The following is a 23,023-nucleotide window of genomic DNA, read 5'->3' as shown; positions in this document are numbered from 1 at the left end:
ATCTGTATCCTGGACATTCCCTAAAATTTATCTGACTAAACTTCTCTGCAAAGCTACAGATGCACGTAACCAATGGCTTATTGGACAGCATGTGTGGGGGCTGTTTTAGACATACGTATAAAACAGCCCCCAAATTTGTTTTCCCTGTAATTGCCGTATGGGTACTTTTACTACCTTATTTTCTCAGAGAGAAACCTAGGATTTCTTTTCTCTTTTAATGCCACAGTCTCTACCTTAAGCGGTCACTAATGCCTGTCTGGTCCCTTGCTGCCACAGACTAGCCTCTGTGTCCCCCACTTCCTGTCTGTCCTTCAGATCGCTTCCATATCTTCAAAACCACTTGTCAGTTTCTCAGCCATCTCCCCACTGCCTTCAAGATTTGAAACCCTGAGCTCTTCGGTGATGTTCAAAGCCTCGCAGGATCAGGCCTTTTGCCTACATTTCCAGGCTCACTTCCTTCTCTCTGTACTCTAGCCCTTGCTTTCATTTTGGTTAAACAGCTCTACTGAGATATACTTTACATACTATGCTATTCACCCATTTAAAGTGTATAATTAATTCATTGTTTTTTAGTCTGTTCACGGGCTTGTGCAGCCATCACCACAATCTGGTTTTAGAACATCTTTGTCCCCCCAGCCTTGGACCCGTAGCAGTCACTCGCCCCTCTCCATCCAGCCTCCAGCCCCTCAGCCTAACCGACCCCTAACCTGCACTGCGTCTATAAATGTGTCTGTCTCTGTCTTTAAATTTGCCTATTCTGGACATTTCATATAAATGGAATCACACAGCATGTGGTTTTAACATTTGGATTTTTCGAGCATGTGTGTTTAGAGCTGATTTTTCATTCATCTGCTTTCTACTTGTTTCAAACTCTCGTCATTAAGAAACTTAAAAGTGGTTACCTTCTGCAAACCAAGGAGGCAAAGCTGTTCCTTTGCATTTTGTACCTTTCTGTAATTAAGTTTTCTAACCATGTACTTTTTCATTATTTAAAAAAATTATCAACAGAAGTTATTTGGACAGGGAGATTATGGGCCACTTTTACTTCTTTAAATGTCTGAATAGAAAGGAAAAAAAAAAAAACTGGTATGTTCTCTCTTAAAGACCAAACGCACGTAACATCCCCAAAGCCTCTTCCTGCAGAGCGTTGTGTTCTAACAGCACCTCGTGCTGACATCAGTTATTCGGTGCTCCTCACCCTGTCTGTTTGCAGTGGAGTTCCCCCACTGGAACTGAAATAAGTCTGTGCCCCATTTTTGTGCCGACGGTGGCCGGCAGGAGGTAGGCATTGACGTTGAGTTTCTCCTAACTGCTCAGCCTGCCCGAGGACGTATTTTCCAAAATGCATTCTCAGGCCCCCACGTCCCCCATAAATTGCTGCTACTCTACTCTCTAGGCCATATTCTCAGTGTAGCTTTTCATACTACGGAATTGGACATAGCTTTGTTTTACTTCTTCTATTGTTCTCTTCCCCCAGTAGATTGTAAGCCCTCTAAGGGGCTACGTCCTAGAGTCTTGGATCTCTGGCAGGGCTAGGGCTTAGGCCTAGGTACATGATATCCCATTAAATTTTAGGTACATTGGAGAATACAAGACAATGTGTTGTCTGCATAATAACTGTGACAGGCTTTTACACTGTCTGTCTATATTTATAGAGGGGGAGCCAGGGCTCTTTAGTCAAGATAATTCACAAGCTGTGGAACTGCAGGTTTCTTTGTATAACAGTATTTGTTCTTATGAGCAGTGTTCACATAAAAGAACAATGAAAAGCATAAGGTAGGATAGAGGTGTGTGATAAAGAGTTTTCAGAGGCTTGGAGTGGTAGATTAAAACACAGCCCCAAGTTTTTTGTTTTTTTTAAAAAAATTTTTATTTATTTATTTTTGGCTGCGCTGGGTCTTTGTTGCTGCACGCGGGCTTTCTCTAGTTGCAGAGAGCGGGGGCTACTCTTTATTGTGGTGCATGGGCTTCTCATTGTGGCTTCTCTTGTTGCGGAGCATGGGCTCTAGGCGCATGGGCTTCAGTAGTCGTGGCACATGGGCTCAGTAGTTGTGGCGCACGGGCTTAGTTGCTCCGCGGCATGTGGGATCTTCCCGGACCAGAGATCGAAGCTGTGTCCCCTGCATTGGCAGGTGGATTCTCAACCACGGCACCACCAGGGAAGCCCAGCCCCAAGTTTTTTTGAGAGAAAGAGTCTGTTTCTCTCCCCTTGAATGTGGGCTGATCTTGGGTGGCTTCTTTGATCAGTGGAATACAGCAGAAGTGAGCATCTGATAGGCCTCCCAGATCCCTGAGTCGCCATGTAATAAGTCCAACTACCACGTGGCCCTGAAACTACCTAGAGAGGGGAGACAAGGCGAAGGACCAGCTAGGCTCAAGCCTCCTAGCCATCCCTGCCAAGCCATCACCTGAATGTTCCCAAGCATTTCCAGTGGTGCTGCATGGGGCAGAAAAATTGTTCAGCTGAGCTCTGCCTGAATCCCTACAGAATTGTAAGGTAAAATGAAATGGTGGTGGTTTTAGGTTAGTTATAGAGATAGCTGAAAGCCTTGGGAATGCTGTGCTTGTGGTTTAACTTTTTTTTTTTTTTTTTTCAGTGTGATGCACTTAGAAACAACATTAGGTGATATAGGATTTTACTGCACCGACATCTATGAAGGTATGCTAGCCTAAAAAAGAAATACAATCTAGAAAATAATTTAAACTTTCTGTTTTTCTAGTTGACTTCTCAAAAATGGTGGTATACTCAAGAGCTCTCTTCGGAGTGGTTTTGCAATTTTATCTTCTTTTTTTGACTTTTCCATCAGAATAGTCACTTCCATAAGTGCTTCCTGGTAAGGCTGGACAGTTGGATAGGCTGTGACCCATTCAAATTGTTTTACTTCCTCTTTCTCCACTTGAGATTTCAGGAAAGTGGGAGCTTGCGTAGAGTTTCTGAGCACCTCATCGACCATTGCTTTGCTCTGTGAGTTCTCTCCCTCAAGTCATTCGATCTTGATGTCCCTTTGTTTCTTTGCCCAGGCCACCCTGTGCTTTTTGGTCTTAGTTTTGTGTGTTTTCTGGATATTTTCGGTGTTTTCATTCTTCTCCAGTGTTAATACTTTGGGGGAAGGGATTTCATTTGAGATTCCTTGGGGGTGTAGTGACACTTGTGGTCTCTGAGGCCTCTGGCTTGTTCGGCTCGGTATACATGTTTCCGTATCTGGTTGTCCTTTATTGTATATATAGTCCATGGCACAGATCTCAAGTGGCTGTTAGCCCTGCAGGGCACTCTTACACCACGTCCCAGCTAGGGTCTCGTAATTGTTTCATGTCTTCCTCTTCAAGCCTCTTCCCCTCTCCTCCCCCTGCATTCCCTCCTAGTTGAAGACTGTGCCTTAGACATCCTTGTAAAAACAGAAGCAGCCCCTCAGGAACACCGTCCTCTTCCCACTGCAGGAACAACCCCGTGCATCTATCCTGTACTCTGCCCTCCTGCCTTTACGGTGGAAACAATGCCCCTTGGCCCATCAAAAGCCAGTTCTTCCACCTGTGCTCGTGGAACTTCAAGAACTTCAATTTACCATGATCAGATTCCCTTTCCTGCTTCAAAATTTCCCGCCTGCTGGATTGCTCCATCAGCATAAAAATACACTTCAGTATATATCATCTTCAAACAAAAAAGGAAAACTCTTCCTTTACTGCACATCCCCTTTTTTACTCCCCTTCACAGCGTAACTTGAAGCAGTTGCCTCTCCACTTTCTTGCCTCACGTTTTCCCTCAATCCTCTTCAGTTCGGCTTTCACCCCCATCACTTGTCTGAGACTGCTCTCATCTAGGTCACGAGTCATCTCGTTTCTGTCCCTGTCATACTTGACTTCCCAGCAGCATTCTACAGTGGTGACCACTCTCTCCTCTGTGAAATACCTTTCTTTCTTCTGGCTTTCAGGCTATAGCCAAGGGCATGTGACTAAGGCTATCTTGGACCCCCTGCACTCTTCCAGCCATTAGCTGAATGTCCGCGAGTAACTGAATAGCCCCTCATTCTCTTCCTGCCTCATGGCCACCCCCTCCACCGGCTTTGCTGGTTGCCTTTTAAATGTAATGTAGGAAGATGCAGCAGAGAAACTGTCACTTAAGATAGAGCACAGTCACACTCAGGCTTTCTTGGACGAGGACAGTCCTGATCATTCAGGAAGTGAAGTGCTGTGTGTCAGGCACCGGTTTGGAGTGGGAGTCAGGGATGAGCGAGCCAGCCGGGCACACAGGCTGCCCTGTGCTCGCCTCAGCTTCGGCTGCCTGCTTGGCATCCCTGCTCGACTCGTCCTCCAGAGCGCTTCCTTCCGTTCCCCCCTTCTCAGTCCTGTCACTTCTCAGTTCAAAACGCACCCCCCTGCCCCATGGTAGCAGCCTGTAACTAGCTTCCCTGAATCCACACTTTTCTCCCCCTGTCCCCAGCCCCATCAGACCGATCACACATACAGCAGCCAGAGTGATCTCTGTATTCCATAAATCTGGGCACATCGCTTTCCTGCATAGAAACCTGGGATAGCGTCTTATTGCTTTTGGGAGAAAATCCCCAATTCCAGTATGGCAGCCATAAGCTGGTTCCTGACTGCATCTCCAAACAAGCTTCTCAAGCCGACTGCTCCTTCTGCTGCAGCCACGCTGACTTTTCCTGTCTGAGCATTTTCACATGTTCTTCCTTTATATACTCCCAAACACATAATATAGCAGCTCTGACTAGGGTTTTTTTTTTTCTCTTTTCTTTTGCGGTACGCGAGCCTCTCACTGTTGTGGCCTCTCCCGTTGCGGAGCACAGGCTCCGGACGCGCAGGCTCAGCGGCCATGGCTCATGGGCCCAGCCGCTCCGCGGCATTTGGGATCCTCCTGGACCGGGGCACGAACCCGCGTCCCCCACATTGGCAGGTGGACTCTCAACCACTGCGCCACCAGGGAAGCCCCTGACAATGGTTTTTAGGTTTTAGCCTGTGTCACTTCTTCAGACCTTCTACGTACTCATTCAAATAAAATCCCATCTTTTCATGACACTTCTCACAATCTGTGGTAACTATTTAATGTCCACATCCCTCACTAGACTAAGCCCTAGGAGGTTGTGGGTGTTTATTTTGTTCAGTGCTGTCCAGTCAGCACCACTGTTGCTCAATGAACCAAACAGTACAAGCAAAGCATGCTCCCTTGAAATACCTGGGCCCTTTTTAACTTGGTGATAAATTTTTATGATTCTATTACTGGCTCCAGAGTTCATGGTAAATGTATTTCCTCACCTTAATCTTCTTTTCTCATGGGGACTGGGAACCTACTGCAAACCGAGGGTCTTGAGTATTTTTGGCCCAGGCCAATCTAGAAGAGCAAAAAGAGAAATTATACAAAGATTTGGAGAAAGGTTTTGGGAAACATGCTCTGGTATGAATGGTAATGGGAGTTGATTTGAGACTCACTTTTCATTATGTAGCAAAAGGCATTTCTGTGCTTCAATAGGCAGGCCTCCACAATATGTTTAACTTCTTCTATCTTTCCTTGAACCAAGGAAGGAGTGCTCTCTGATAAAAGCATAAACAAAGAGCCAAACACAAATGTGTCTGAGGTTGAGGCTGTCCTCAGTACATTCATTTTAACACTGGAGAGGGGAGGCTGAGTTGCTATTTCAAATTCCACACACCACGGTAGAAAAAAGAACTTACCTTTGATGAGAAATTTGAGATTCCAGAGTTGGTAAGTCCATTTTAAGTTCAGTTATGCATAAGGTGATTAACGATAAATATAATTGATAAGCTATCATTAATTTCCAATAATAGCTATCTAACTATAACATGTTTCATGATTCTTGTGAAAGGTTTACATTTTAGATAGATAATAAAACAATGTGACAGCAAGAAAGAGTTGTGGGTTTTTTTTCTTAATTTTATGCAGAAGAATAAAGCAGAGATATTTATCACTTAAGACAGAGCACAATCACATGTAGGCATCCTCAAGACCTCATCTCTTAGCCCGCTCAGTTAGCAGATAGGTTCTCTGATTAGCCATCTGGGTCATAAATATTGTTGCTCTGACTTAGCAAAAGGGAGGGATTTTATAACATGGAACTAGAAAAAAACAAAACTATATTTGCTGTTTAGGTAAAGTTAATTTCTCAAAGACTCATATTTCTGCTTTCATATTTTTCTTTCCTAAGCAATTCTTATATTATTTCCACAGCAACATTTATAGAGTTTACCATACTCTAGGCGTTGCCCTAAGAACTCAAATGGACTCTTTTACTTAATCTTCCAACAGCCGTATGGGGTAAGTACTTGTTATCCCCCATTTCACAGCAAAGTGGACTGAGGTCAGGAGAGGATCAGTGACTTGCTAAAGGTCCCATGGGTTGGTTTCAGAGGCAGGGTGTGTGCCTGTGTGACTCCAGAGTACATAATTTTCTTTCCTGTGCTACACCCATTCCCAGATAGGTGAATCTTCTCCTGCCTTTACTCAAAATGTAAGGACAGTAATACCTACTGCTCTTCTGCACTCAGATCCAGCCGTTCTGAGTCTGTCACCAAAGGCGGGTGTGAGGGTGGGATCTGCACTGCCGGTTGATCCTTCCGCAGCCCCCCACTGCCCCTTCTCCTCGGAGCACCTTTGGCCACTTCCGCGACTCTTAGGGCCCCATGCTGTTTACCTCTGGTGTCTTCTGTTCCAGCCATGGCCCTATCAATGGCCAGTTTCACAAAGCACATCTCTGCCCTTCACTCTCTTCCTCTCAGCACGTGCTCTCCTAAGCTGCTCTCCCAGCTCTCATCTCTCATCCTCTATTCTGCCAAGTCCTGTTTTCCAGCCATTAAAGTCTCTGGCCCTCTTTCAGTCTTTCAGCTACCTACTGTTGATCCTTCAGGATGCCTTGGTTTGATTTCTAGGGCAACCAGAAGTAGTCACAAGCTTTTCTGTATGTGTCATCACTATCCTAGATTGAGACTACTGGGAGGTCGTAGGTGAAGACATCTTCTGGCTGGCAGGGAATGAGCTTCAGCGTGATCTGTGCTAAACGGCTGCAGACAGAGAGCAGAAGGGCCTGTGCTTCACACGCACAGGTGTCCCGGCTAAAGTGCAGTTAGAGAGAGCATCTTCCAAGGCAACGGGAGCATCCTTTTTTTTTCTTTTTGGGATATATATTGTGTATCTTCCATGGAAATGGAACCCTGGAATCGGTGGAGAACCCTGGAGTGGGTCCTGCACACACACACGCGGTAGTGGCAGGAGGCCGGACAAGCGTGCAGGTGGCCCAGTCGTGGGGTCTCATCATTACTTAGCTGGCGTGTCACTCACCTAAATACTGCTCCTGCTATGAAGTTTTGAGCTTTGATACTGTTTAGTATACTTCTAGTCCTATACTATATAATTATGTTCATAACTGGTCATTAAGCAAAAAATACACCAATGTTGAAATCACATTAATGAAAATGACTGCGTATTCACATCAGGAAACCCTGTTCACCATACATGTGAGCAGCATCCGTTCGAACAAAGTCCTCACATAGCCCACTATGATGTTTCTAGTTCTTTAAAAAAATGTGAAAAGGAGAAAATACAGTGATTAATTACAACCTGGCTTATTTAGTAGGAATAAAATCTACCCCTTCCAAAATGTGCTGCTTGTGGAGACGAGCTTGAAACCGTAGCCCCAAACTCAAATTCAGAAATAGATGAGTTATAGAAGTAAATATGGGTATTTTATGCTTAAAAAAAAAAATCAAAGAATTTCAAACATCAAGTCATGACAGTGGTTTCTATTTTCATACCAAAGCACTGAATTTTCTTTTTTTTAATACATCTTTATTGGAGTATAATTGCTTCACAGTGCTGTGCTAGCTTCTGTTGTACGACTATGTGAATCAGCCATATGCACACAATATATCCCTATATCCCCTCCCTCTAACCCCCCCTCTCACCCTCCCTATCCCACCCCTTCAGTCTACATTTTAATATCAGGTGCTTCCCAAACCAAACAAGATACCATTTTAAAACTGATCAGAAGTCATGCTGCTCAGACGTGAAACCTACGTGATATTAATTCCGCCAAAATGTTTGTAACACCTGGGACCTGACAGCATCATACTACCACACATTCCTAATAGTCACTGACTATGAGCCAGGCACTATGTGAAGGACTAAAAGTCAATGTCTTATTTATCGTCCCATGAAAACAGAATAGAAAGCCTCTTTTTTTTTTTGATAAAGAAAACTATGCAATTCTTAATGTGAGCCTCTCTTTAAGTAAGGAATCAGCTTAATTAAAACACACAAAGACAATCATGTGGACCTGAAAGTACTTTTGAGTACTATGCTGTAAAGTTTCTCTTTCCTGATAAGAGAAACTGGGGGGATAAAGAATATAAGCCAGGGAGATAAACAAAAACCTCTGATAGCCAATTAGGCTGAAACAAACGCTGAGCAAGACTACACTTAGCCCAAACATAAGCAAAGATGGCTTGAGTTGTGTTTCTCCACGACAAATATAAAAAGGACACTTTGCTAACAAGTATCTTCTTATATACCTGAATTTTAACCCTTTGTCAAAAACCACGAAATATGTTTAAATAGTTATGAGAAGTCCTAGCTGGAGGAGGAGATGATGGTGCTTTCTGAACTGAAATGATTGTGAAACCACTTCTCACGTCACTGAGCTTGAAATAATCTTCACAGTATAATCACAGATTAACTGCTGGCACTGGAAGCAGCACCTTGCCTGCTGTCTCCATTTTGCAGGAGTTTGAAAACAAACTAAATAAAAGTGCCTCTGACAGTATCTGAACATAAAATATGGACATTCCAACCACACCCTTGAGGTAATGTTATTATTCTCCCCATTTTCCAGGAGAGGAAATGGTGGCTAAGAGAGGTAAGAAATGTGTTCAAGGCCACACAGCAGCCAAGTGGGAGACTGAAACTTGAAAGTAGATGTCTAAACTCAAAGTCTGTAGTCCTAAGCACCTGCCATACCACCTAACCTTGGAATACCGGAGAAGTAGAAACACAGTCCTTACCTTTGTAGACTTTACAGTCCAATTAGGGAGGCAAGAAATGTATGCAAGAGCACACGCATGATGTAGTGGTATAAATGGGATGCTTAAGGGCAGGAGTCATTAGCATGAGATGGGGTGCAGCAAGGAGGGCTTTTTGGGGAGCACATTTTGAGCAGTGGCAAAAATGGAAGACACTCCTGAGACCAGCCAAGCAAGGGGTGAGTCAATCAGAGTGGTTAACTAGAGGAGGTTGCACAGGCAGAGTACAAGATGGATGCTGTGGGCCAGAATATAGAGCACAGTCTGTGGTGAGGAACGCAGTAGCCAGAATATGACGTGGAGGAATTTTGATGATTTCCCAAAACAAATAGAGAACTATGAAATTTTGTTAACAGGAAAGTGCTTAAGAAGAAGTGGCACTAGAGAAAAGATCCTGAAACTGTAGGGACTAGAAGCAGAGAAAAGTAGAGAATTGAGTTGGTCCAGTGAGGAAGCACTGTTCAACAAAAATAGAATGTCAGTCAGAGATATAATTTAAAGCCATCTAGGAGCCACATTTTAAAAAGTAAAGAAACAGATGAGGTTAATTTTTGTGATATGTATTTATCAGGATGTCAGGATAAACTTTATCCAGGATATATGTACAAAATATTACATTTCTACACTTAATCAATTTTAAAAGCTTTACACTGCTGTTTTTTAAAGTAACAGTTTTTTTTTAGAGCAGCTGTAGTTTTACAGAAATATTGATCAAAGAGTACTCTTTTCCTCCAAGTTCCCCCTGTTATTTATATCTTGTATTAGTGTGGTATATATATGAATCAATACTGATACACTATCATTAACCAAAGTCCATAGTTTACATTAAGGTTCACTTTTTGTGTTGTACATTCCATGGATTTTGACAAATGTATAATGACAAGTGCCCATAATTAGTACATCATACAGAATTGTATCACTGCCCTAAAGCCCTGGCAACCACTCATCTTTTTACTGTCTCCATAGTTTTGCCATTTCCAGAATGTCATATAGTTGGAATCATACAATAGGGCTTTTTTTAATACTGTAAAGGCTTTTTCAGATTGATTTATTTCACTCAGCAGTATGCCTTTAATGTTCCTCTATGCCTTTTCATGGCTTAATAGCTCATTTCTTCTTATTGTTGAATAATATTCTATTGTATGGGTGCACAGCCATTAGTTTATCCATTCACATACTGAAGGACATCTTGGTTTCTTCCAAGTTTTGGCAAATATGAATAAAGCTACTATAAACATTCGTGTGTAGGTTTTTGTGTGGACATAAGTTTTCAACTCATTTGGGTATATACCAAGGAGAACGATTACTGGATCATATGGTAAAGAGTATGTTTAGTTTGGTAAGAAACTGCCAAACTGTCTTCCAAAGTGGCTGTACATTTTGCATCCCCACCAGCAATGAATGAGAGAGAGTTCCTGTAGCTCCACATCCTCACTCCTATTTGGTGTTGTCAGCGTTCTGAATTTTAGCCATTCTAATAGGTGCATAATGGTATTTTATTATTGTTTTAATTTGCAATTTGCTAATGTGACATGATGAGCATATTTTCATATACTTATTTGCCATTTGTTTATCTTCTTTGGGAGGTATCTGTCCAGATCTTCTGCCCATTTTTAATTGGGTTGCTTGTTTTCTTATTGCTGAGAATTTTAAGAGTTCTCTGTATGTTTTAGATACCATTCCTTTATCAGATGTTTTGCTAAGATTTTCTACCAGTCTGTGGCTCATCTTTTCATTCTTTTAACAGTGTCTTTTGCAGAGCAAACATTTTTAATTTTAATGAAGCATGACTTCATTTCCTCTTTCATGGATCATGCTTTTAGTGCTCCATCTAAAAAGTCATTGCTAAACCCAAGGTCACTTAGATTTTCTAAGTTATCTTCCAGGAGTTTTTAGTTTTGTGTTTTACATTTAGGCTTATGCTCCATTTTGAATTATTTACTGCAGGTGGGTGCCCAGTTGTTCCAGCACCATTTGTTAAGACTATCCTTACATTGAATTCCCTTTGCTTCCTTGTCAAAGATCAGTTGACTATATATAACTGTGTCTACTTCTGGGCTTTCTACTCTGTTCCAGTGATCTATTTGTCCATTCTTTCACCAGTACCACACTGTCTTGATTACTGTAGCTTTGTAGTAATTCTTAAAGGCTGGTAGTGTCAGTCCTCCAACTTTGTTCTCCTTTAACACTGTTTTGGTTATTGACTCTTTTGCCTCTCCATATGAATTTTGGAATCGGTTTTTCAATATTCACAAAATAACTTGCTAGGATTTTGACTGGGATTAGAATGAATCTAAAGATCGAGTTGGGAAGAAATGACATCTTAACAGTATTCATCTTCCTACCAATGAAGATGGATCACCTCTCCACTTATTTAGATCTTTGATTTCTTTCATCTCAGGTTTATAGTTTTCCTCATACAGATCATGTACATATTTTGTTAGATTTATACACAAGTATTTCTTGTTTTTTTTTTTTCTGGTGCTAATGTAAATGGTATTGTTTTTACTCTCAAATTCCACTCATTAATGTCTTGTATATAGGAAAGCAATTTACTCTTATATATTAACCTTGTATCCTGCAACCTTGCTATTATTGGTTCTTAGTTCCAGATTTTTGTTGTTGTTGATTCTCTGGGATTTTCCATTTGGCTAATCATGTCATTTGTGAAGAAAGAAAGCTTTATTTCTTCCTTCCCAATGGGTGTGCCTTTTATTCCTTGTTTATTGCATTAGCTAGGACATCTGGTATGATGTTTAATAGGAGTGGTGAGAGGTGGCATCCTTGCTTTGTTCCTGATCTTATTGAGAAATCATATAATTTTTCACCATTAAGAATGATGTTTGTAAATGTTCTTTACCAAGTTGAGGAAGTTCCTCTATATTCCTAGTTTGCTGAATTTTTTTTTTTAATGATCTTTATTATAGAAAATAACACTTCATTTTTTTTTGTTTTGTTTTGTTTGCGGTATGCGGGCCTCTCACTGTTTGTGGCCTCTCCCGTTGCGGAGCACAGGCTCCGGCCGCGCAGGCCCAGCGGCCATGGCCCACGGGCCCAGCCGCTCCGCGGCATGTGGGATCCTCCCGGACCGGGGCACGAACCCGTGTTCCCTGCATCGGCAGGCGGACCCTCAACCACTGCGCCACCAGGGAAGCCCCTGAATTTTTTTTAATTGTCATAAATGGGTATTGGATTTTGTCAAAGACTTTTTCTGTATCTATTGCTATTATCATGATTTTTCTTTTTTTAGCCTAGTAATGTGATGGATTACATTAACTGCTTTTGTCATGTTGAACCAGCCTTGCATACCTGGAATAAGTCCTACTTAGTGGTGGTGTATAATTCTTTTTACATTGTTGGACTCCATTTACTAGTATTTTGTTGAGGATTTTCACATTTATGTTCATTAGAGATATTGATCTATAGTTTTCCTTTCTTGTAATGTCTTTGTTTGGTTTTGGTATCAAGGTAATGCTGGCCTCATAAAATGATTTAGAAAAATCCCTTTGATTCTATTTTCTGGGAGAAACTGTAGAGTTGGTGTAATTTCTTCCTTAAATGCTTGGTAGAATTCGCCAGTGAACACATCTGGGCCTGATGCTTTCTGTTTTCAAAGGTCATTAACTATTGATTCTATTTCTTTAGATACAGGCCTATCGAGATTATCTATTTCTTCTTGTGTGTTTTGGTTGATTGTCTTTCAAAGAATTGATCCATTTCCTCTAGATTATCATAGGTATGAGCATAGAATTGTTCAGAATATTCCTTTATTATTCTTTTAATGTACATGGGAGCAGTAGTGGTGTCCTTTTCTCATTTCTGATACTGGTAATTTGTATTCTTTTTTTCTTAATTAGCTTCACTAGAGGTTCATCACTTTTTTTTATCTTTTCAGAGAACCAGCTTTTGGTTTTATTGATTTTCTAGATTGATTTCCTATATTCAATTTCATTTATTTTTGCTTTTTGTAATTCTTTTTGCTTTAATTTTTGTAATTTTTTTCTGCTTATTTTGGGTTTAATTTGCTCTTCTTTTTCTCATTTCCCGAGGTAGAAGCTTAGATTACTGATTTGAGGTCATTATTCTAATATATGCATTCAATGCTGTAAGTTTCTCTCTAAGCACGGCTCATGCTACATCCCACAAATTCTGTTAAGTTGTATTTTCATTTTCATTTAGTTCAAAATATTTCTAAATTTCTCTTGCAACTTCCTTGACCCAAGTGTTATTTAGAAGGGTGTTGTTTAATCTCTGGTATTTTGGACTTCTCCAGCTACCATTCTGTTATTGATTTCTAGTTTAATTCCTTTGTGGTCAGACAGCATAGTTTGTATGCTTTCTATTCTTTTAAATTTGTTAAGGCTTTTCTTTTTTCTTTCTTTCTTTTTTAATGGTCCAGAATGTGGTCTGTTTTGGTAAATGTTCTGCGTAAGCTTGAGAAGAACAGGTATTCTGCTGCAGATGAATGAAGTATTCTATAGATGTCAGTTATATCCAGTTGACTGATGGTCTTCAGTTCAGTTATGATCCTGCCTGTTGGACCTGTCAATTACTGATAGAGGGGTGCTCAAGTCTCTATAATAGTGGATTCTTCTATTTCTCCCTGCAGTTCTATCAGTTTTTGCCTCACACATTTTGGAACAGTGTTAGGTGCACACACATTAAGGACTGTTATGTCTTTTTGGGTACTTGACCCCTTTATTATTATGTAATGCTCCCTCTACATCCCTAATTTTCCTTGCTCTAAAGTTTACTTTATCTGAAATTAAAGTACCTACTCGAGCTTTCTTTGGATTAGTGTTAGCACAATATATCTTTCTCCCTCCCTTTAATCTGTGTTTTTATATTTAAAGTGGGTTTTTCTGTAGATAACATATAGTTGGGTCTCATTTTTTAATCCAGTCTGATAGTCTTTTAAAAAAAATTAATTTTTGGCTGTGTTGGGTCTTCGTTGCTGCACGCGGGCTTTCTCTAGTTGCGGTGAGTGGGGGCTACTCTTTCATTGTGGTGCACGGGCTTCCCACTGTGGTGGCTTCTCTTGTTGCAGAGCATGGGCTCTAGGCGCACAGGCCTCAGTAGTTGTGGCTCGTGGGCTCTAGAGCGCAGGCTCAGTAGTTGTGGCGCACGGGCTTAGTTGCTCCGCGGCATGTGGGATCTTCCCGGAGCAGGGCTCAAACCCATGTCCCCTGCATTGGCAGGCGGATTCTTAACCACTGAGCCATCAGGGAAGCCCAGTCTCTGTCTTTTAATTGGTATATTTAGACCATTGATGTTTAAAGTGCTCCCTGATATAATTGGATTAATATCTACCATATTTGTTACTGTCTTCAATTTGTTGCTCTTGCTCTGTTCTTTTGTCTTCCACTCTTATTCTGCCTTCTGTGGTTTTAATTAAGCATTTTATGATTCTATTTTTTTTCTCCTCTGTTAGCATAGCAATTATACTTTTTTTGCTTCTTTAAATGGTTGCCCTTGAGTTTGCAGTATACATTTACAACTAATCCAAATTCTTTTTCAAATAACTACTTTACAGGCAGTGTGGGTACTTTATACCAGTTTCCTACCTCCCACCCCTTATAACGTTGCTTCACTCATTTCACTTATCCATAAACTTGCACCCTGTACAAGTTGCTGTTATTAAACCATCTGTTATCTGTCAATTAAGATTTTGAAAAATTTGATTTTACCTCCATTTATAATGCTCTTTTTATAAAGTAGGTCTGAGTTTCTGACGTATATTACTTTCTATCTTTCTGGAGAATTTCTTAACGTTTCTTGCAAATCAGGTCTAGTGAGGACAAATTCCCTCCATTTTTGTTTTCTCTGAGAAAGCCTTCTCTTTCACTTTTGAAGGATAATTTTGCTGGATACAGAATTCTAGGCTGGTCTTTTTTTTCTTTCAATACTTGAAATATTTCACTTTCCTTTCTTCTTGTACGGTTTCTAACCAGAAGACTGACGTAACTCTGATCCTTGCTCCTCTATAGCTAAGGGTTTTCCCCCCTCTGGCTTTTTTTTCAAGATTTTTGTTTGTCTTCGATTTTCTGCAGTTTGAATATGATGTGCCTACATGCAGATTTTTTGGCATTTATCCTGCTTGCTGTCTATACTGCCTCAATTTAAGAATTCAAGTAAATTTAAATAAAAGTTGTTTCCCTGTCATACTATTCACATTTTACGTGCTCAGTAGGCACATGTGGCTAGTGGCTACCAAACTGGAGAGCAAAGGTCTAGACAGTGGAGGGAAAGGGTCTAATCTGAGGTCTCTTGGCAGTGAGTGCCCCACAGAGGAAAGCATCTCCTAGGACTCTACCACCACCACCAGTACCTGAGACCCCTGGTGCTCCTATCTACCTCCCTGCCTCTGCTCATAACACAGCTCTTTCCTAGTGTGTCCCTCTTCTCTGTATTTAACTGCCCTCCCCACCACCCCCCAGCTTACTATCTACTCACAACACTTTCTTCAGAAGGAAAGAGAAACACATTTCACTTTAATTCAAGAATCACGGGGCCTATCACCATGCAGAGTCCTTCACATCATCAGTGCCTAGGACTGAATCTCACTCTTAAGCTTTGCAAACTCAACTTCACATTCAGTTATATAACTATGTTAATGGAACCAAACATGCTAGTGTTGCCAGCATTTTGTCAAGAATGAAAATTAAAAACAAAGACAACTATCTATTACTGGCAATTTCATAAATAAAAGGATGTTCCAATAGTGCCCTCTTCCAGCTCCCCCCGGCCCCCAAAGATGGAAACTAAATGAAACTTTGCACTACTTTTCTCATTTGGGCCTGGAAGATGAAAACTTTGTGCCTGACCTTCAGCAAAAGAAACACATTAGGAACTACTGCCCTACCCATGTCCAAACCTAGTATTTGTTGATCTCTTTTCTTCTTCTTCAATTAATTTTATTTTTATCACCTTTACCCCCGCCTATTTGTCTCTTACTAGTTGTGTGATCTTAGGCAAATTATTTGGCTTCTCTGGCCTTTGTTTCCTATGTTGTCCAGGAAAGCACCAGAAATAGTCAAATCTGTTATAATGAACAAAACGGATGAGGTCTGTCTTAAGAACATGGGTACTGAGATCTAGTAAGGGGCCTTTAAATCTAAGGATTGGAGGAACTGGATAAATCTAAGGTCCTCCGGCATGCTACATAGCTATCCTTAGGTTCTTTCCCATTGTGTGAGGCACAGGTGATGCTTAGCGATATAACAGGTCACTCTGCCACCAAGAAACCTCTTAAATAGGCACATATCCAGCGTAGTGGACCTTGGGGTCAAGAATGTTGAAACTGACTTCAAAAGTTTACCTGCTTCTCCAAGTTACATGATTTCACTAACATAAAAAGATAATCAACTTTATTGTTGACGGGAAAAAAATACAAGGACAGACAGGCTTAAATTATCTGTGCATACAGAATTAAAGAATAAGGAATATTACCTTGTTGGAGGTACTCACTGATTTTTATACTTTGCTCCAGGACTGTTAGTCTTTAAGAAATCCCCTTTAAAATAGTGGTTGCAAATTGGAGGCTCATGTGCTGAATTCAGCCTATATAAATGTTGTTTGGCCTGTACAATTAAAAAAATTCTTTTAAAGTAACATTTCAAAACTGTACTAAAAAAAATCTGATTTCTAGCTTCTTTTTAAAAGTTAGGAAAGTCGCGGGGGTGGGGTGACGGTGGGATGAATTGGGAGATTGGGATGGACATGTATACACAAATATGTATAAAACGGATAACTAATAAGAACCTGCTGTATAAAAAAATAAATTTCAAAAAAAAAAGTCGTAAGATATGGTGGCACTAGGCACAAGGCAGCAACTGGCTCTGACACTTGTTTCCTTTAAAAGAGTGACGTGTTCAATTCACTTACCCTGCCATCCACAGTGTGCATGTGTACTCGAACCTACGGGACATTTAAGTGAGTGCTTGCTGGTTTGGAAGAAGCTAGAATTGGCTAGAACGGCCTGAAATGGTAACTTTTGAACTGAGACCTGCAGGATCTAAAAAGAGGGTGATCACAAGCTCTGTGCCTCAGTCTCCTTATCTGTAAATTAGGGCTATCAACGCGCAGTTGTGGGAAGGACTGGCGATGGAATAACGAAACGGGTTGGCTCGAACTCGGCGCCAGAGCGCACGACTACGATCCACTAATCCTGGGAGGCCCCCGCACCCAATACCGACCGGGCCCCCCGGCGCTGCGACGCACCGCGCCGGGCCTCGCTCTCCACTCCTCCCCGCCGCGGACCCCAGCGCTCCGCAGAGGTCGGCCCCGGGGCGCCGAGAGGCGTGGTCGGCCTGCGTGGACCTGGCGGCAGCCATGGCCTCGGTAGTGGAGTACAAGGGACTCAAGGTCGGCTACTACTGCGGCTACTGCGACTCCGAGGAGGGCAAGGCGTCCTGCGGTGAGTGGTCCGGTCGATGGAGCTGGTGCGGACGCCTTACGTCCAAATCCCCGCACCGCCCGCCGCGTCCGGGCACTCGCAAGGGAACACCCAGGCCCTGCTCCCCACCTCCCGCTTTCCTTTCCCACTCGTTTCTTCCCAGACCGTTGTCCTTCACGTTTTGTCTCTTGGCCTCATCCTCACCGAAGATGGCGGTCCTTCTCGGAGAAGGAGCGGAAATAGCGGAAGGCTGCTGCCCTAGGTTAAGATGGCGCGGGCGGCGTCAGCGCCCAGGGGCTCGGGCGAGGGCCGGGCTGTGGGCGCCCGGGCGGCGCGGTGCATTGTGGGGTGGCGGGGGCTTTGGGCTGGGCCGCGTAGCGTTTGGAGGGTCGGGGCCATGGCTTCCTGGGCCGCGCTTTCGCCCAGCATCGTGGAATATTTCGAGGGCGAGGATTTCTACCGCTGCGGCTATTGCAAGAACGAGTCGGGCAGTCGCTCCAATGGTAAGCGGGCCGGGCTGGCGGGCGGGGAAGGGCGCCGCGGCCTCGGGGCTCGGCGGTGGGCCGGTGTCCTCGGGGGTCGCGGCGCCCCGGGCCGACTGGCTGGAGGGACGCGCCCAGCCCCTGACCGGCTGCTGTCTCGTGGAGCGAGGGCGGAACGCGGCTCCCCCTGAGTGCAGTGGCTTTCGGAATTAAAAACGGACCTCACCTTTGATTGAGCAGGGAAGCTTCTAGATGCTCATTCTTCGCACAGGTGCTCGGACGTGCGAAATAATTATTGTCTCGCAGTAGCCAAGTGTGGAAATAGGTGTCCATCGTCAGTAGGAGACGGTTAAGTACCTGGTGGCACGCCTGCGGTCGGTTACGGGGGCTGACCTGTAAGTTCTGATGCTGCTGTGAGGGTGTCTCCGAGGGTCAGGGCAAAACGCGGGGTGCAGGACAGTGAGGGTCGGGTGGTGCTATTGGTGTAGAAAACGGTGTGTGTGGAAAACACACGTGCGCGGACATCCGTGGATAAAATGTCTCTGGAAGAATATAGAAGAAACTAGTGACCGTAGTCGCTGCTGGCGAGGGGCCCTGTTGGTACCGAGGTGCTTGAAAATTTTACCAGGTGTTTGGGTGCCGCGTCATTTCTCCACCCACCTCGATGACGACGACGACAAAGCCAGCCTACAGTACCCTTCCCCCCCCATGATTCAGTTTTCTTTCGGAAGATTTCTTGTTTGTAAACAGAACATCATGTTTATTTCCTGCCGTGTCGTGTTTTGGCAAAAGTAGACACTTATTTTAAAGAATAATCTAGCATTGTGGAAAATGGGATGTCTATGAAGATGTAAATCGGGGTGGTTTCCGTATTAAAAAAAATGTATGTCCTACCGTAGGGGAATGGTTTGGGCGATTATGGTGTGTCCGTTTACTCGTTAATTAAAAGTGTTTATTAGGTGCATCTTGTGGGTGAGTGGGGGTAGAGTGTAGTATAACGCAGTCATTAGTGACGGTGATGAAGATGAGTTAACGTGAAAAAACAGAGTCTTGGGTTAAACGGAGAACACAAGCAGGATGCAAATAACATATGTGACACGGTTACAGCTGTGGGAGGAGAAAAACCCAAGTGGTGACAGTGGTTGCCTTAGGGTATTAGAGATTTTTCCCTTCTCGCTTTCAGAATCTTAGTATTGTGATTATAATATGTGTGTAACAAATACTTTATATTAAACATGTCTAAAATTAATATTAGGTCCTTAATTATTTTTCTAGTAATTTTAGTAAGAGAAAATCGATTAATATAGATGTTCTCTAAGTTCTGTGGAAAAAACCTACTTTCAACCCTTTCACTTAGATAACTGTAAATTTCTGTCATCTCGATTTTAATAATAATCTTTACTATAGGGCACCCCACCTATTGGGTAGGTAGGTTTTACTATTCCTATTTTACAGATGAGGAAATTGTACCTCATGGAGTAACTGGGTGTTAATGGGTGTCCACCAGGCTTCTGGACATTTCTGTTGTACACATGCCTGTGCTTTTCTCATTACGCCCTGCTCTATCAAAGCTATCTTTATCTTTACATACTGCTGATGCAGTTTACTGTTCACAAGAATAAAATTCACTTTTCTTTACCATTAATTCAGTGTTTTCTCATAGTCTTCATTGTTTTCATGGTTGCATAATTATTTCATCATATTGATAACATCATAGTCCCTGTAATCAATTTTCTGTTCCTAGGCATTTGGATTACTTTCAGTTTTTATACTTAAAAGGAATATTGCTGTATGTATACTTCTGTTCAGTGTGTAAGACTATGGTGTAAACAAATAAAAATCAGGAGAATTTATATGCACAAGAAAACATTTGCTTTCTAATTCTTCTAAAGAGACCAGGTTATTAAATTATTGGGGATATTATTATGACTTAAAGGTGTGATGTAATTTGATTGCAGTGAGGACCTAAATTTATGATGTCATAGAGACTGTTGACTAATCCTGAATTGCATGTGATCACTTTGTGTGCTTGATTTTTAAACTTTAGGTAAATACATCATGTATTTCATTTGTGTTGTGTATTGTGTCAAACTAACAAGTATGAAGTATGTGCAGACTTTCATTTCTCCAATATGAGCTGGATTTTTTTTTTTTTGCTTCAGTTTTCATATTTTAAAGATAATGCTTTGGATTTAAAAAAGTAAAAAGTTCCACCTGCTGTAATTAACATGGCACTTATTTTTCAGGCATGTGGGCACATTCCATGACTGTACAGGATTATCAGGATCTCATAGACCGAGGATGGCGAAGGTAAAGGTCCTTAATACAAAAATACTTCTTTAAAAAAAAAAAAAATTTTTATTTATCTATTCATTCATTCATTCATTCATTCATTCATTCATGGCTGTGTTGGGTCTTCATTGCCGCACGTAGGCTTTCTCTAGTTGCGGTGAGCGGGGTCTAGTCTTCGTTGCAGTGCGCGGGCTTCTCCTTGCCGTGGCTTCTCTTGTCGCAGAGCATGGGCTCTAGGTGTGCGGCCTTCAGTAGTTGTGGTGCACGGGCTTAATTGCTCCGCGGCATGTGGGATCTTTCCAGACCGGGGCTCGAACCCGTGTCCCCTTCCTTGGCAGGTGGATTCTTAACCACTGTGCCACCAGGGAAGTCCCAAAGATACTTCTGAAATTACTCAGGTTCTTCTTATAATTGAAAAATATTATTTGCCTTTAAAATGTTTTCTTGTTGTTGGAAAGAGGTTTAAGAAAATTTTTGTTATATTTTGTGTGTAGAGATATTTTTCTCCTTTTAAGGGTGTTTATTAGGAAAATTTCACAAATGTAGAGAGAATGTTATAATGAACCTCACATACCTATCACCAAGCTTCAACAGTTGTTAACATTTTGCCAATCTTGTTTCATCAATTTTCCTTGCTCCTTTCGATGGACTGAATGTTGTGTCCCGTCCCCAAAGTTCATATGTTAAACCCTAACTCCCAGTTTGTGGTATTTTGAGGTAGGGGCTTTGGGAGGTGATTAGGTCATGACGATGGATGGGATTATGAATGGGATTCTAGTGCCCTTATAAAAGAGACCACAGAGAGCTCCCTTGCCCCTTATGCTATGTGAGGACACAGAAAAGATGAACCAGGAAGCTTGTCTTCATCCTACATTAAATCTGCTGGCACCTTGATCTTGGACTTCCCACCATCCAAAACTATGAGGAATAAATTTCTGTTGTTTATAAGCCACTCAGTCTATGGCATTTTTTTTTTAAGTCTTTATTGAATTTGTTACAATATTGCTCTTGTTTAGTGTTTTGTTGTTTTGGCCCTAAGGCATGTGGGATCTTAGCTCCCTGACCAGGGATCGAACCTACACCCCCTGCATTGGAAAGCGAAATCTTAACCACTGGACCACCAGGGAAGTCCCCTCTATGGCATTTTGTTATAGCAGCTCCAGCAGAGTAAGATACTTCCCCCTTCCCCTCCTCCCACAAGATTATTTAAACCGAATTGCAGATGTCATGTCATTATACCTGTATTAAGTATGTGTTTCTAAGAAGGATTTTCTTTCTTAACATCTCCACAATATCATTACCATACTTTCCAAATTTAATGATAATTATTTGATGTCACCAGTTACCTAGTTTTGATTAGATTTTCTGCTCGTCTCAAAAAATTCTTTTTTATAGTTGGTTTATTTGAATCAGGATTCCGTTAAGGTCCACACATTGCCTTTGATAGCTGAGGTTTTTTGGCAGCTATTTTTATGTAGATGATTTGAGAATAACTATTAGGTAAGGTTCCTTACGTAAGTATGAGCAGTATGAAGTGCCCTGTGCCAGTACTCTCCAGAAGTCATGGGATTGAGCACAGTAAATGAAACTTCACAGCTTTCCTTAAACGTAATAATGGGGCCCAAAATGAAGATAGATATAGGCCAGATGTCGAAAGACTTCGTGTGCCATGATAAGGAGATTTTGTGGGGTTTTTTAATGGTACGGGGGAGCTATTGAAGGCTTTTATGTCAGAGAGAAAAGGGATGGAATTTGTGATTTGGGCATGATCATTCAGATAGCAGAGAGGTGTCTGAGCGGGTGATTCTGAAGGCAGGACCATTAGTTCCAGAGATTATTGCGGTGTCCATATGTGAGGTGGTGAGGACCGCTGTCACGGTCAGTAGCAGTGACTGTGTATCAGGAGGTGGATCGCATGGATCATAAGACACGTTTTTGAGGCATTTTGGAAGTAGATCGCTTACTGGCAGGATATGGAGGTGCATTAGAGGGAAGAGTCTAGGAGGCCTCCCAGGTTTTCGGCTCAGGAACTGAACTCATGTGTGTTTGCTAGGGCTGCCGTGACAACATACCACAGATTGGGCGGCTTGAGCAAGAGAAGTTTATTTCCTCACAGTTCTGGAGGCCGGAAGTCTGAAATCCAGGTCTCTACCGCTTTGGTTTTTCCTGAGGCCTCTCTCCTTGGTTTGCACCTGGCTGCCTTCTTGTGTCCTCACATGGTCCTTTCTCTTTGTGTGTGCATCCCTAGTGTTTTGTTTATTGTTCCTTTTTGTGTACAATTTCCTTTTCTGATAAGGATACCAGTCAGATTGGATTAGGGCACATTTAAATCTGGACAGAATTCAGCTCGTAAATGTATGACTCTGCATTAACTGAGATCCAGAAGGCATGGAAAGGATTAGATTGGTTTGGGGGTTCATCGTGCTGGTGCCCATGGAACCCCCAAGTGTGGATGTCATAGGCAACAGCACACATCAGTCCCACAGCATCCTGGGCAGTTTTCTCTGACTGCCCTTTTGCTGTTGAGGGTGGGTGGTGGATCGAGGCATGGAAGGGGCTGCAGGTGCAGGTGAGAGGGTAATTGAGGTGATTAACCGTGGAGTACATATGTAAACGTTCAGAAGAGAAAAACCTGGACTCTGGTCCTTGGTATACCCACGTTGCAAGATCATTTAGCTTATGAAAAGTAACTAAACCTAAATGTTTTTACACTGTTGATTAGGTTTTTACCCTAATTAATTTTGTACTCCTGTACTAATCGACTTTGCTACATATGAGAAATGTGTACAAACTTAACAAAACTATTTTATAA

General features: G+C 42.2%; 1 protein-coding gene across 9 annotated transcripts in view; it reads left to right on the top strand.

The window, feature by feature from the left end:
* Positions 1–2,101: 2,101 nt before the first annotated feature.
* Positions 2,102–23,023, top strand: part of ATE1 (arginyltransferase 1) — a 171,364-nt gene continuing 150,442 nt past the window's right edge. For 2 of the 9 annotated variants that reach the window (XR_003797048.1, XM_029245398.1), the window contains exons 1-2: positions 17,513–17,940; positions 20,166–20,229. Coding sequence is in view for 8 of the 9 variants with exons in the window: in XM_029245398.1 (XP_029101231.1) it covers positions 17,706–17,940; positions 20,166–20,229 (299 nt within the window). In the remaining variant the exon portion in view is untranslated. Of the gene's footprint in view, positions 2,498–2,597; positions 2,660–6,199; positions 6,287–17,111; positions 17,459–17,512; positions 17,941–20,165; positions 20,230–23,023 lie in introns of those variants that run through there. The other 7 variants (XM_029245393.1, XM_029245397.1, XM_029245396.1 and 4 more) reach the window with 6 other exon arrangements.

The sequence above is a fragment of the Monodon monoceros genome, unplaced genomic scaffold, assembly GCF_005190385.1.
Source record: "Monodon monoceros isolate NGI ecotype Baffin Bay Population unplaced genomic scaffold, NGI_Narwhal_1 Super_Scaffold_4, whole genome shotgun sequence".
Lineage (NCBI taxonomy): Eukaryota > Metazoa > Chordata > Mammalia > Artiodactyla > Monodontidae > Monodon > Monodon monoceros.
This window is presented reverse-complemented; position numbering and strand designations above follow the sequence as displayed.